This window comes from Prinia subflava, chromosome Z (genome assembly GCF_021018805.1).
Source record: "Prinia subflava isolate CZ2003 ecotype Zambia chromosome Z, Cam_Psub_1.2, whole genome shotgun sequence".
NCBI classification, from domain to species: Eukaryota; Metazoa; Chordata; class Aves; order Passeriformes; family Cisticolidae; genus Prinia; species Prinia subflava.
In genome coordinates, this window is record NC_086283.1 from 10189402 (window position 1) to 10205126 (window position 15725).

The window sequence follows — 15725 nt, forward strand, 5'->3', positions numbered from 1 at the left end:
AGTTCTTCATTTCACTTTGTCACTGCTTGGCACTTGGCAGACTTCAGAAAACATTGCATTACCCTGTCTCGGTGCCTGAGGACACAGGGGGCTGGATGAGCAATAGTGACCATTTGCAGAGTGCACTGTGACAAAAACAAACTGCGTAAGCGGTTTCCTCATTCTAGGAAAAAGCACGTCTGAGTATTATGTGATTTTATTAGACATCTTTTGCTTTTTTTAAATAAAAGGGCTTCTATCGATAACTCATCTGCTGCCTTTCAGTGCCCAAAAAACACCAAAGGATTCTCCACAAGGGAGACTGGAGCATTTGGACTCTTGTGATGCTGGCATGTCAAGCTTGATATTAATAGCAATGTGAGTGAGGTTTTAAATAGACCCCAGCAAATGCAAATCTAGCTATTTTTAAGGCAATGCACTGAATAGGAATCACAAATTAGATGAAATACTACAGCAAATATTAAATTCCGACAGCAGTCGAAAGGTCAGTGTCTCTCTATAGTAACACCACAGAGTTTTGTGAGTGCAACACAGCTGTAGCGAACCTGAAACCAGCACTAAAACTGTATGAGTGTGTATATCTGGCACAAATGAAACCTGAGATATACACTGATGCACATAAAAGGGGATTATGGTAGCGCACGCTCGTTAACTTTGCTAACTTTGTGCGCCTCGTTAGCCAGGGGCAAAGAGACATCCACATACTCAGGCTGACCAAAATACATTGTTCCCACAGAATATAATCCCAGTCTCCAGAACCGACTCCTGTAATAGGGCAGCATTCTTTCATGAAGTTGTCTGGTGGCGAAAGCACGCTGCCCTTCGCTGGGCACTGACAGCGGAGCTGAAAGAGCTAACTGTGAGGGCGAAGCAACGAAGCGCGAAGGCCGTACCACTCCTGAGGGGGCGGGGGCACGGCACTGCCGAGGCACCTCTGCAACTACAAATCTGCCCTGAGGAATGCCACCAGTTAAAAATACTTCGCTGGCCCCTGCCTGAACTCAGCCGTGCCATAAGAACAACCAGATAAAAACAAGGTTTTCCCTTCCTTTTCGCTGCCCTTTATCCCCGCGGAGCCCTCATAAGCCATGGCTTGGGGAGGGGTCCCCTGACACCACCCGCCGCTGGTGGGCGCCCGAGGCGGCGGCGTCACGTGACCCCCGCCAGTCTCCCCGCGCGCATGCGCGTGGTGCGGCCCCGCCCCCTCCACGCCGGGCGCGCGCGCGGGGCGGCTCGCGGGTACGTTGCGGGCCCTCGGGGGCGGGGGGGAACATGGCGGCCCCCAGGGGCGCGCAGCACGGCCCCGCACCGCGCCCGGCCCAGCCGGCGGGGCGGGACACGGCCCTCCGAGGGCTTGCGGCCGGCCCTCCGCAGTCATGAGCGGCTTATGGCGCGTCCGTGTATAGATACACGTGTGCTTGCGTGTGTGTGTATATACATGTGTGTCCATGCGCCTGTATACGCGCACGGAAGTGTTCGCGCAGGGTTCGGCCCTTCGGCAGGGCCCTCAGACAGGGAAAGCGGATGTGCCAGGAAAACCTCCGCTGGTTTTGTGGTGTTCGGTGTGTTTCCTGTCTCTGCCGCCACTGCAGGAAGCCAGGGGGTTGGTGTTTCCTGCCTGTTGTAGATGCAGTGTTCTCCATTGAAGTTGTCCTTCGGGAATTATGTGGGTGTCTGGCAGAGAGGAGCTGCTACTGGAAAAATCGTGCTTGCCACTGGAAAGGAGTGGTTATAATTGTAATTTGACTTCAACCGAGAGTGTTTTGCTGAATAACAATTGTTCATCCTTTTACTTGTTGTATTTGTCTACTGACAGTGGCCGGTGTCTGTTACTGTCCGGTGTCTTCTGCTTTCAGGATAAATAAAAATCAATTTTGAAGGCTTACATCTAGTTCGCACTTCTTTTTTTCTCCCTCAAATGGCCTTCATGACCTTAAAATTACATTTCTCTAACATGCTGCTGTAGTTATATTGCAAGATATGTCTTTACTTTTTGTGTACACATACTGCTAATGCTTTTTTTTCTATTACATTTGATTCAGTATGATTCCCTAATTTTATGCTGTTGTTTTTTTCTCAAAGTTCTTAATTAGAACCTATTCACTACCTGCAGATCTAGCAGGCAGAATTTTAGACTATCAGAATATAGATTATAGTCTTTCTAGAATGTTCTGTGTGACTATTTCAGAGGCTTTAAACAAGCCAAAAAGGCCTTCTTTTATTCTTTATTCAGACTTATAGTAGATGTTGAATGGTCCTTGTTCTAGTTGAGCATCTTGTTAATGACGTTCATATAACTTTGTTTCCTAGACAATTGGTGAGCAGAAAACTTGTTTTTAATGAAATATCCGGCCTGTGTTGAGAAACAAGTCAGAAAACCCAGCCAAAGCCACATGTCATCTGAAACACCCACAGACAGTCCGGAGGTGCCAATGGAAAATACCCTATTCCCTAAAGTTCCTGAAGTGGAAGGAAAGGCAAAGTCAAATGACAGTCCAGTAGAGAGACTGGAGGCAGGCTCAGGCAAGGAAGAATGCCTTGAGTCCATGTCCAAGAGACAAAGGAAGAAGCTCTTGAAGCAGAAGCAGTGGGAAGAACAGAAAGATCTACGGAGGTATGGTTTGCAAAGGAGCTTCCCGTGGTTCACATGTAATATTTAATGCTTATAATAACGACGTGTCAGCAGAATTTGCTTGTGAATTGCTTCATCAAATCAAGGCAGTTGAACCAGTTTTCTCCCACACCAGTTTTAAAGCAGTAGCCCCAGACTACTTCGTCTGCACTTGAAAAGGCTGTAGAGGTAAGCATTCCCTCCTCATACTAGAACTGTTCCTCGGCTTCAAGAGGATGTCAGGAGGGATTCAAACGTGCATGTTTTTAATTTGTCAGAAGGGAGACAGAACGTGTGGCCTTGTTCTTTCTGAACGGGCTGCACTGCTTTTCCTGGTGCTGTCAGACGTACAAGAATCTTACAAAGACACTGAATAAAAGCAGCTACATTTGACACATTAAGTGCTGTGCTACAAGTTACACTGACTTTTATAGAGCTGTTTTGTGGTGTTGGGAGAAAGTGTATCTGCAAATGCACTGATGGTGGTTTATTCTTGTACCACTGACTGCCCGGTGCTGCTTCCCAAGACAGTGGTTGTTGCTGTCTCTAAAATTTGATCTCCCAACTGCCTGCTCCTATCAGGAGGACAGGAGGATGGAACAATTTCTTCAGAAGCCTTTTGAAAAGACTGTTCAGTGAAACAGGATGTAAATTGCCTTCTCATCCTGATCCTGATACTGTGGTTTTGTCGATCTTTTTGGTTAGTTGTGTTTTGAGACTTGACTCGGAGCACCCTTGAATCTGTGAGACTCCCAGTATGGAGTTAACTGAATTTGTGTCAGATGTCTGTCTTTGCAGTTGTTTACAGAACTTCACAAAGATGGGGCGGTGTTTTGTGCCAGTCTCAGTGCAGCACAAATGCAGGCAACAGGTTGAGTTTTAACTATCACAGTCACAGGACAACCACTTTGGCCCTAGAAATCTGCATTTGTGTGCATAACACAATACCTCAGCAGACTTGGCAGCACTTTTTGAGGATTGATTTGTTTGTTTACTTAGGCAGAAACGAAAAGAAAAACGCCAGAAGAGAAAACTAGAACGTCAGTCAAAATTGGATTCCAGTAGCGAGGGCAATGACAGAAAGTGCATGCGCAGGGAAGTTGTTCCTAGCACGCTTCGCCTCATCGTGGACTGCAGCTTTGATGACCTGATGGTGTTAAAGGTAAAAGGAACTCCAGATTAACTAGGTATATTTAATTTTCTTAAATATAAAGTGTATGCTCTAAGGATCTTCCCATGGGTTGAAGACTGAGTATTGTCACAGTGTTTGATTCCTCACATTAATTTTGTATGTTAATTCAAGCCCTGTGATTTTTTTTCCTAGAATAACGTAAATCAAGTACATGCACAGAGGTGTCTAAGTTCACCTGTGTGGAAGATGTGTGTGTCTCCTTGTCAGCATAATCCCCTCACAGTGGGTGTTTTTTCTCTTGGGATCTGATGCCCACACTCTGAGTAGTCACTTTTGCAACTTAAAAGCTACCTTTTTCTATCTTTAGCTTCTGATTGACTCATCATAAATCATTTTGTGATGGCTTGTATGAAGGATTAAATAAAAACAAATTGTGTTTGTGTACAGGATGTTAAGAAGCTTCACAAGCAGATTCAGAGATGCTATGCAGAAAACCGCAAGGCATTTCATCCTGTGCAGGTATGTTTGAACAAACGGAACACTGACTGTTGTCAAGTACAAACATGAGAACAGTAGTAGGAAAAGAAAATATTTAACTGCCTCTTTCATAAGAAAATTATGTCTATTGTAACACCCACATGTTATAAAGATGCCCCTATATATGGAACAGTATGTGCACCCAGATGAAAAGATCTGGCACCTGCCAGATCCAGGTGCGACACTAAGAGGCTGTTGATACTCTTGGTTTTAGCTGTGGCAGATTTTTTAAAAAGTCACTCTAAGTCCAAATTTGTCTTTTAAACGTATCACTAACTATATGAATGTGGCCTTAGTTCCACTTCCATCTAAAAAATAATAAGAGTTTTAGCTAACAGTTAAGGGTAGAAGGAGAGGAAACAGATTGTGACAAATTGACATTTCTCTATTTTGTACATCTTGTTTGTTCTGTTTGAAGTTTTACTTGACCAGCCATGGGGGACAGTTGAAGACCAACATGAATGAAAATGACAAAGGATGGGTGAATTGGAAGGTGAATAATTGAGTATTTCTGTAAAAAGTTAAAGTCTTGATTGTAGTTGTTAACTATATTGTTAGGTGTGAAGAACATGATTTTTTTCCACATGGGTTTTCCTAATTCATGTGAGCAACGGCATATTTGAAAAAGTGTAGCTTTTTGTCCTTTTAATTGATTTAACTTAAATAAGCCAAAGACTGCTTCTCTTGAATCTAGATTTGATTTTTACTTGAAAAACTACACACGGGTCCATTTTCACTTATTTTTATTGAACAAATTCCATTCCTGATAGACTAAGCAGGACTCCTTGATTTACAGCAGTTCCAGCAGTTGTCTGTCTTCACAGTGCTCTTTTATCCTTGTCCAAAATAACACTTGCCAGTCAGGATGTGATTTTTCTCATGCGTACCTTCACTTCCATCATGTTGCCTCTCACCACTGAAGTGTTCTGGAGAGAAGTAGCTTCTCTTAAGGTCAAACTCATGTTGGTTTTCCTTGTGACTTCCTGTTAAGCCACTATTCCAACAACTTCAAAGAAGAGCACTTAAAACAAATAAAAGCAGTCCTGTTTCCAGCAGTTCTTGTGCAATAGATGCCTCTTGATGCTTAGCATAAACTTCTCCTAGCAAACAATTAATGTTAGTAAGTGTTTGCTTCTGGGTTCACTTTTTTAAATGGACTTGAAAATTACTTTCAAGTAAATCCATAGGATCCATAGGAGAAATATGGTAATCTCTGAAGGGAATCACAGGAACTTAGGGATTTGTAAAGTTCTTTTGAGGTTTCAGAAAATTTCCTGTTGATTTTTACAAGTCAGTGCTCTAGGGACTGGATTGTTTACACAGAAAATTAATCTGCACTGTGCTACATATCTGAATGTGAAGGAAGAATGTGGAATGATCACACACTGTTGGATTTATTTTGTCAGTCCCATTGCGGGTCTGTAAAGCTTGGCCAGCAATTCATCAGTTGAATGTAACTTCTTTTAACTACCTTTTTTTGAGGATATCCAAATTAGACCAGAGCACTACAGTGAACTAATAAAGAAAGAAGACCTAGTATATCTTACCTCAGATTCCCCAGACATTCTCAAAGAGCTTGATGAGAAGAAAGCCTATGTGATTGGAGGACTGGTGGATCACAATCACCACAAGGTAAACTATGGGTCTGTTTCTTTGAAGCTTTTTTTTGGCACCTTATTTGACATTATTGCTGTTCATGTGTACACTAACATAGTTAATAATGAGAAAACTTCTTCAAAAAATAATTCCTATAAATGTTGAAGATATGTGAAAAATGCTTGTGGTAGTAGCAGTGCTTTGTGTTCCAGAGTTTTCTTATCCTTTATTTTTCCTCTGAAAAAATACCAAGTGACTACTACTGAATAATTTTGTGCTTCAACATAAGCTCACCTTTAAAACAGGCTACGGCTGATGGTTCTAGAGCTGCAGCTGCATGAACAGGTTTCATTTACAATCCTTTTGACCACAGGTCACTGTGTGACATACCTAGGAATTACTGAGTTTTCCAGAGGTAGTAGCCCTTGAGGCAGGTGCTGTTCAATTGGGGTAAGTTTCTTTTTGTAACCAGCTTCTAAAGCAACATCTAAAGCAGCATCTAAAGCAGCACAAGCAAAACTCTTGCCAGAAAATGATACTTGTAGTAAATCTGTATGGGCTGATGTGAAACAGTAATTCTCAAGCCACTTGTTTTGGTATCTTTTCCCCAGGGAATTACTTACAAAAAGGCTGTGGAGCAGGGAATTGATCATGCGCAGCTCCCGCTTGGAAACTTTGTCAAAATGAACAGTCGGAAGGTGTTAGCTGTCAATCATGGTAAGTTCTAGATCATAAAATCATTACATTATTTTAGAATATACCTGTGATATAAACCTGAGTTTAAACCCTCTGCACTGTAGTGCAGATACCTAAACCTTGGTTTATTATGTTGATATTTCTTGAATTTAGTTGCCTTCAGAATACACTAATTGCCCTGACCTTTAAATACTATAGATATGGTTAAATGTAAATTATGGTGTTTTAGGCCTTTAGGAGTGCACATAGTATCCTGTTGGCTTGTCTGAGGATTACTTGTGGCTTTCTTACCATCCTGGTCTTGTTTCCAGGCTTACTGTATAAGTGATTAAAATGTTGGAAACTATCCAACTTCGTATTTTATTGTAGTGTACACATTTTATGGCAAGGGAGGATGAGTGTTTGGGATGTTTTCACCTCTTTGCACAGCTTTGTTCAGCAGTAACTGTCTCAGTAGCTGTAGATTTTCCTCAGCTGGTATAAGCAGTACCCCAGCTACTGAATTTTTGTAAATGTATTTTTACCCGATTTCCTGGTTCTGATTGAAGTATTCAGTTGCTTAACCAAGCTTTGAACCTTGCTCCTTTCAAACTTTCAACTTTATTATTACATTGTTTGTCAGTGTCATTAAACAAAAATACATGCAAAAGCCTACTCAGACTTCCATGGAAATTTTTGACATGGTGTAGAAGTCTTTATTGTGCCCCACTGCACATTCTTTAGCTTATCTTACCTTGCTTTATTTCAAGTTTATTTTTTTTATGCAGCACATTGCTCAATGATAAGTTTATTTTCTGAAAGTGTCATATTAATGAGGCTGACATTTGCATGATAATAACAACTATTTAAGCATGGAGGAGAATATAGTATGGCACGGGACCTAAAATTTATCAAAGCCTATGTATTTGTAAGATTTTACATGTTTCTAAAATTGGATCTTTCACTGTTTCGTTATATAGAAAGGAAGAGCTAATTAGAGCTAACTGTAGGAGGGGTCAAAATCTTTGTTAAAGTGCACCCACAGCAGGATTCCTGTCAAACATGTGAAAGCATCGATGCCTGTACAGAAGGCACTGGTGAGACTGAAGTATTTGTCTCAGTCTTTGAGAGAAATGCTGTCATGCAGCTGGAGACTTGGGGTGTGCTTGGCCTCAGGCTGCAGCAGTAGCAGAATCTGTTCCTGCCTGCATTTCATCAGCTTTGCTCTGAAGATGCCACAAGAGAATGCACAGAAACCTCTGTAAAGATGGGTTTGGAGGTGTGTTGCTATCAGCAATTCACTTACCTTCCTGTAAAAGTGCTGATGGGCTTTTCTGATGTTGCAGTGTTTGAGATCATCCTTGCATACCTGGAGAAGAGAGACTGGAAGGAGGCCTTTTTCAGTGTCCTGCCACAGAGGAAAGGGGCTGTTCCTTTGGGAGAAGCCAATGATTCATCCAAACATGCTCTGTCCGGAAAAGAAGATGGAGACAATGACTCAGACAGCAACTAGGCTTCAGAATGGGATGATGGGAAAGATGAGACATGGAGTTTGTGGAATAAAACTGGGACATGAACTGGTTTTACTTCAAGGACCATCTGCGACCCTTGTAATGCTGAGTTGTCTCAGGGCTTGGTAGTCCCAGAGCTGTTTCTGTGCACGAAGGGTTAAGTTAAATGCAGGTTTTTACCCTGAAACTTCAATATAATAGCTTTAAAAAATATAGCAAATGCAGCATTTATTTTTTCCCATGGAAGCTGTTTAATTTAATTTTTTAACATTATTTTTTATACATACCAAGTTGCCTAGATACATACCATAAATGCCTAGAGCATTAGTACTTACTATTTTAATGTATACATTTTTGTCTCCAATTCTGTTCAAAAGTTTTCTTAAAAGCAATGAATGACAAGTGCTCCTTTGGCTCCAAAAGGAGCTTCCTTTGGCACTGTACCACTAGAGCCTGCTGCAAAGTGTGCATGAACACTCAAAGCTAAAATTCTGACTTTCCTGAGCATCTCAACAGACAATGACAAGCAACTGAACTGCCTGATTTATATATTGTGTTTAGTTAGCTGGGGTCAGTAGATTAAGTATGAATGTGGGGTTAAGCCAGTGCTTTATACTTGAGCTTGAGAAGGATGGGTGTTAGCACAGGTGCAAACCATTTGCCAAGCAAGGTGCACACTGAGGTGACTCAATCACTTTTGATTCTTTCTTCATATTCTCAGCAAAAATTATCACAGCCTCAGAACAACACCAGGAGGGAGGAAGTCATCCTTACATGTCACTCAGATTCAGTATTCCTGTGTAATCACATGATCCTTTATGCATTGTATTGTCTATCAAATATTTTTCCTTTAAAAAAAAATCTTAGTCTTGTCTGGATGTTCTGATTCATCAACTGACTTTAGTGCTTTGGCAAAGTAGTGAAGTGGACACCTTGGAAGTGAGGCTGTGCTTCAGCCCTGTGAGCCTGCCTATTCCTTTCTTCTCCAGGGGGTAGCCAGGTAGCTTCAGTGCCTGAATAAGTGCAGCTCTCACACAGGTTTCTTATGCCTGAAGAGCACGAGGACATGGCTTCCTAAGTGTTTCTCTCTGCTGAGCTGCAGTCAGAGGGCTGATTCAAGTATGACTTGCCTTGTGCCCATTTTTCTTCCTCTCTTCTTATTACTGCTTTTAAGTGGGGTCCCTGTGGGTCCTTATGGTCTGTAAAGGCTTGGCAACCAACTGGTTATGACTTACACACTTAGTGCACTTCTCTCTACATCTTCTAAAAGGTGAATAGAAAAGTTTCTTCTGTTAAAAGGATCAATTGTGGTTTGTTGCTGAAGTCTCACAGAGTTTTTCTTGGGCTTTACAAAACTGTGATTGCTTTGTTACAGAAACTAGATCAGCCTTTTCATAAAAGTATTGCTGGTTTAATTTCTGTAACAGAAAAGGCAGTATTTCTGCCTTTTAGTATTTCTGCCCTTTATAATACTTACTGGGTACTGCCAGTACCCAGTAAGTATTATACTGATTCTCTAACTGAAACGTGTAAAATTGCAAGGAATTACACCTTTATGGCTGAGGTTCTGCATGTTAATGCATGTAGCACCTATTAAACCTGATTTAAGACTCCTCAGTCTGTCCAAAGTTTCCTTAAGAACATTTCATACATGTGCCTCATTTACTTAAGCTTGAGAGTGTAGGAGCAGATGGCTCAGACTGGGAACTTTCGGACACATGCTGAAAGGGTTCCAAGGCATCTTAAAGAATTGTTGTGCAGCTTAAAACAGCCTTACAACTTTACCAGTGAAATTAGATACACACATACAGGTGTTTTTAAATTCAGCTGCTTCAATCTGAAGCTTTCCTTCGATGGAGAAATCGAAGGAAAACATGGTCTGGTGTGTTGCTGTTCAAAGGCTGCTCATGCCAACTGCCCAGTGTCACAGCAGCTCAGTAGCTGCTACCTGTTCGTACACGTTGCTTGTCTTACCCACCTGGTCTTCCTGTCCCCCATCACAAGAAGCATGGCCAGCAGCACAAGGGAGGTGATCCTCCTGCTCTGCTCTGCTCTGCTCTGCTCTGCTCTGCTCTGCTCTGAGAGCCCACCTGGACTGCTGCATTCAGATCTGGGGCTCACAACATATGAAGCCCATGAACCTGTTTGAGCAAGTCCAGATGACGGCATGAAGATGCTCAGAATGCTGGAGCACTTTTCCTGCAAACAGGCTGGGAGAGCTGGAGCTGTTAAGCCCAGGAGAAAGGAAGGCTCTGGGGAGACCTTACAACACCTTTCAGTACCTGAAGGGGGCCTACAGGAAAGCTGTAGAGAGACTTTTTCCAAGGACGGGTAGTGATAGGACAAGGGGGAGTGGCTTTTAACTGACAGAGGGTGGGTTTAGATTAGGTATTAGGAAGAAATTCTTCACTGTGAGGATGGGGACTTCTAATTGTTTTTCATTTTGAATTTATGTACTGTAAACAAGTTATAGCCCTGTTTGGCACTCTGGTGTTCTGGCTTGTGGCATGCTACTTAAGAAAGCACATTTATTCTTCATTTTCAATCTACAGGCTGTTCTCAATATTTTCAAGATGGACACTTGCATATTTCAGGCATGGCCCACTAATGCATTACACTGGAAGCAGAGATAACTCCCTGTCCTGTTTTATAATAAGAAACGACAAGGAATTTGTTTCTGATAACAGAAACAAATACTTATGTGCAGTGCTTTAGGGCACTTCTTAAAGAAAGATCTTTCTTTGAACTAGCTTTAGCTGTACAAAGTTAATGAAACAGAAGGAAAACACACTGGGAAGTTCTCTGCTTCACCCTGCTGTCCTCAGGGAAGATCAGCTCTGACATGCTTGTTTAACCAAGACTTAGAGACCTCCAATGTGATTTGTTCCTGGGCCACCACGATGTTGGAGAACATTAAAAAGACAATCTGCATAGAAGTTCTAGTACAGGATCCCTGGGTTTCACCACCAGGTGTCATTGCTGTGCTTAGGAAAGCTCTGGACTTTTATCACTTAGCTTTGTAAGGTTTCAGGTACTGCCAGAACTATTGCTCAGCAATGTTGGGCCGCAGAATACATCCAGAGATCTCTAAACCTGTGTAATAAAGCATTAAAAGGGCAATAAAGAAGGTATGGCTCAAGGAATCTGAAAAGCAAGAAACAGAAAATAGGAAGAGGATGTGGCAGCAAGTCAAACCTTTTGGCTGAATGGGCAAACTGTCTTTTAGTTGCATGCAGTGGGGAGGTCACAGCAGATGCCATAAGTGATCATATTGTTTTGTTCCCTTCCAACCGAGCTTCAATCCCCTTGGTTCAGATTTCTGACGTCAGGGACTCCAGCCGTGTTCATCTGCATCCATGTTGTGACAATTTCCCAAACGCTGTACTGTTGCAGGTTACTGTACTTTCTCCCATCTTCTCCATTCCCTGGATTCATGCCAATTTGCCTTTGCTTTGGCTTCCACATGTCTGATTTCATAATATATCCTCACTGACCCTATGTTTGCTTATGGAGCAATAGAGTTTGATTCTAGACATGACTGCAGAAGAGCCTCTGAGTAGAAGAGCGTCTACCTGAACAGCCCCGTCTGAGAGGCTTCTGGTCACAAAGTTGACAACGATGGTGGGGTTTGCAGAGCACTCTGGCATGCTGCACAGGGGTGTAGCTGTCCAAGGGGATCCACATTGATGGTTATTACAAAATTCCGTGGGCATGACAAGACACATGCACTCAAGGCAGTCTTGGGACAATGTGACTGTCAGCTGCAGGAGTGCAGGATGTGGCATTCCTAAAATCCTTAGAGCTTGAGGATAAGGTCAGGGAAGTTTGAAGAGTTCCAGTGTTTATTTGATTTAAACAGAACTTTTTATTGCTCCGGCTGTGCTGTAGATCACACGAAGATCACAGGTTCACTGCACTATTATTGGTATTGGTTCATATTATTGTAAAGTATCCATTTATTCTGCAAAGGAGTTTTAAAATAAGCTGTCAGTAAGTACACATTCTTCTTGTCGTAAGTTATTCTGAAAAGCAGGGACTGAAAAGCAGACTTCAGTGTGATTAACAAATCAAAAGCTGAATAAACTTTGGCCCGTGTTTGAAATGTGTACCTTAATTGTCTATATTCCAAGAAGGTGACTTTGTTAGCAGGAACATCAGCATCCACTACTGACAATCCTAAAACCAAATTATCAAATGTTTGATTCATATTCATTCTCTTTTGCTATAGTTTTACTTCAAGTATTGTAAGATGTCCTTTTTAATTTCTTGTTTGCCTTGTTTGGCTGTGATATTTTCAGAGACCTAAAAGGAAGAAAAAGCATTATTTTAAAAAGGAGTGTTCATACTTGATTGAGTACTGTCCTTGGATATTACTTTCCCCTTCTAATTCTTCTTACACTTGCTCTAAACCCGCAAGCTAATTTGCACCTTCCACCTTTAGCTTTTCTTCAGCTTACTGAAATGAATAAGGCATTGTCCCATGAGCAGCTGATTTATTTCCTGTGTGTTTTGGAAAGGTGTTTATTTCTGGATGTCTTTGTTCACATTCTCACAAAACTGGATGTGCTTCATTCAGCTCCATTGTAGTGTCATGCACATTTGTAAAATCTTCAGATATGATCCCTAAGCTTCTTGAAGCACATAACCTGCCCTGCCAACTAGTTCTGCTCAATCTCTGTGCTTCAATAATAATGAGCACTTGCAGGGGTTTGTATACCTAATCTTTTGGACATCCTTAAATATGCAAATGGAAAAATACAAAAGGGTTGGAGCACTCACAGCTTCTATATTGTGTAGGGTAGGACTTTAAAAATGTTGCTCTTTTCTTCCTATCTTCTACTAACATGTGTGTCCCAGAGCTTTTGTGTTATCAAATTCTTCAGAAGTGACTCAGAAGAGGGTACCTTGGAAATTGCTATCACACAGTGGGATGAAATTATGGATTTTCAATTTAAACACCCTCCAGAAAGTTTAGTTTTCTTAACAGCTAAGTCACTGTCTGAAAGAAAGAAAGAAAGGTACCTTGGAAGCTTAAAAATCAACATGGTAGATAAGGAAGAAGTAACCTATTTTTTTAAATGCTGAAGTTTTAGCTAAAGCTAGTATGCATTTTATGATTTGTAGGACAGAATGTGTAGTTGTCAGTAAAACCTGTGATGCATAACTGCCATTAAAATCTGTGGGGTTTTTTCTGTAAAGAGTTAGGTCACTTGAGCTGTGGTTAAAATAGTCTCCTGTTAAATAGAGCCAGGTTCAGTGCAGAACTAATTTTCCATTAAAAGAAATCTATTTCAGAAAGCACTAGCTCTCTTCACCTGGAATCAACAACATGCACTGCTTCAACAAGCAGGCAATGCAAGGCTGCTCAGCCCTGGCAGGAGTACGGAGTGGGAAGCAGGCTGTGCTGCCTGTGAAGTGGCAGTAAAGAACCACTTTCCCATACAAAGTGCCTTGTAGTCAGAAATTGTAGTTATGGCTACAATCTGCTGAGCATGGTCAATGTTTCATAACATTTGCCCAAGTTACAGTCTCCAAGTGAAGATAACCTGGAGTTGCAAGAACAGGCCTTTGCCCACTGCTTCTACCTTTTAGGTGCAAGCTCACCAGCCATGAACACCTCCAGTAGGTTCTTTGTCTTCAGCCCCTGACACAGATTTCACTGGGATCTGCTGAAGTTAACAAATCACTGGAGAGGGGATATTAGTCGTTATGTTCAGTTGGATAAAGTGAGATAAAAAAACGATAAAGGGATTATGTATCATATTTCCATTGAATTATGGACTATCGTGAGTTGGAATGGACCTGCATCAAAGTCCAACTCCTTCCTCTGCACAGGGCAGCCCCAAGAGTCACACCCTGTGCCTGAGAGCACTGTCCAAACCCTCCCTGAACTCTATCAGGCTGGTACTATGATCACTGCCTTGGGGAGCCTTTTCAAGTGCCCAACCACCCTTTGGGTGACAAACCTTTTTCTAATATTCAACTGGATTATGCCACTGGTCACCAGAAAGAGGAGATTTTAATTGCACAACATGTAGATAAAGAAAAATTCTCTTCATAATGAACAGCCCTTAAAGTGGAGGGGTCTAGGGATCAGCTATGTATTTGCTGGCAGAGGTTTGAGCCGAGAGCCTGTGCAAGCAAGTTGTAAAGGGGTGGCACTGTGGTTTCCCTGCATGCCAGAGCCACTGTATGCCCCGAGCTAGAGCCTCACCCTCATTTATCTTTAGGAATCGGGCAGAACAAGGCAAATAAAGCAGCTTCTGCAACATGGTTATGCAAGTCTGCTCGTGCTTCACTGGAACCCTGTGCTGTCTCTTCTGTTGTCACCTTTTGCCTGAAGACCACAATACCTATCCCTGCACAGGCTGCACACAGGGTCCACTGTCTGATCCAGTATTCTCAGTTGGAGAAAAAAAGTCATGGCCTTGATATGCATATAGCTAAAGATATGAGGAAAGCTTTGAGGGGAAAGGAAACATAAAGGGATATGAGGAATAAACCAATAAGGGAAAAGCATGGGAACTTTAGAAGAATCACAGAACAGTTCAGTTTGGAAAAGACCTCTAAAATCATCAAGTGTAAAAGAAAGGAGGAAAGGAGAAAGATAAACATCAAGGAATATAGTGGACCAAAAAAACTTCATTCGGATACAAGTAATTTTAGGAAGTGCAAATCTCTAGGTCGTACCTCCTGAGAGGATGGGATAACTTTGGCTGGAACTCTGAACAAAATATGAGAGCTTATGGCCCTTGGAAGAAAGGGCTGAGAGCTCAGGAGGATTACAAGGATGTTATGAGTTTTTGCAGGGAGAAAATTAGAAGGGCCAAAGCCCAACTTGAACTTAATCTGGTTACTGCCATTAAAGACAATAAAAAATGTATCTATAAATACCTTAACAGGAGCAGGGCCCCATCATGTGTAATGGTGACTTGGGAAGACAAATGCCATCACTCCAAATGTCTACGCCTCCCTCCTTGTTCCCCCACTTTATATACTGAGCATGATGTCCTGTGTTCTTGGACAGCCCTTTGGTCAGTTTGGGTCACCTGTCCAGGCTGTGTCTCCTCCCAGCCTTACCAGTACCCCTGATTTTCCTCATCAGTCTGGCCATATGAAACACAGAAATGTAAACCATGGCTCTGTAAACCATGCTTAGCAATAACAAAAACATCCCTACATTATCAGCCTTGTGTTCAGCACAAATCCAAAACCAAGTCCCAAACCAGCCGCTGTGGAGGAAGCTAACTCCACACCAGCCAAAACCAGCACAGAGGTTCAACAAGGCTAAGGGCGAAGTCTTGCCCTTGGTAACAACAACCTCAGGCAGCACTACAGGAAAAGCTGCCTGGAGGAAAAGGACCTTGGGGGTGCTGGGTGAGAGCAGCTGAACATGAGGCAGCGTGTGCTCAGGTGGCCAAGAAGGCCAATGGCATCCTGGTCTGGACCAGTAATAGTGCAGCCAGCACAACCAGGGAAGAGAATAATCTCTTCTTGAATTAATTACAGTCATACAGGGAAACATGAGAGTCTGCTATACTTAGTAATTACTATTCAGGTTATATGCAGCATTACATCTCTCTTTTTCATTTGTTTCTGAAGGAAAAATCTTGATTTCAGAATGCTGGGCATAATTTAAAAATAGATGAGGCTTGAAGTCCGC

General features: G+C 42.1%; 1 protein-coding gene across 4 annotated transcripts; it reads left to right on the forward strand.

The window, feature by feature from the left end:
- Window positions 1-1162: 1162 nt before the first annotated feature.
- Window positions 1163-12332, forward strand: TRMT10A (tRNA methyltransferase 10A). Of its 4 annotated transcripts, none has more exons than XM_063423063.1 (8): window positions 1163-1239; window positions 2311-2614; window positions 3611-3773; window positions 4191-4262; window positions 4699-4773; window positions 5763-5912; window positions 6488-6593; window positions 7898-12332. In XM_063423063.1, the coding sequence occupies exons 2-8, from the start codon at window positions 2340-2342 to the stop codon at window positions 8062-8064; spliced, it is 1008 nt and encodes a 335-aa protein (XP_063279133.1). In that variant the 5' UTR covers window positions 1163-1239; window positions 2311-2339; the 3' UTR covers window positions 8065-12332. The 4 variants fall into 4 exon arrangements, with proteins under 4 accessions (XP_063279133.1, XP_063279132.1, XP_063279130.1 ...); XM_063423062.1 differs by lacking the exon at window positions 1163-1239 and adding an exon at window positions 1246-1737; XM_063423060.1 differs by lacking the exon at window positions 1163-1239 and adding an exon at window positions 1246-1666.
- Window positions 12333-15725: the final 3393 nt, after the last annotated feature.

Coding starts and splice junctions, on each gene's coding strand:
- TRMT10A (XM_063423063.1), top strand. CDS start 2,340: ATGAAATATCCGGCCTGTGTTGAGAAACAAGTCAGAAAACCCAGCCAA. Junction 4,774..5,762: donor AAGGATGGGTGAATTGGAAG/GTGAATAATTGA, acceptor CCTTTTTTTGAG/GATATCCAAATTAGACCAGA. Junction 6,594..7,897: donor GGTGTTAGCTGTCAATCATG/GTAAGTTCTAGA, acceptor CTGATGTTGCAG/TGTTTGAGATCATCCTTGCA.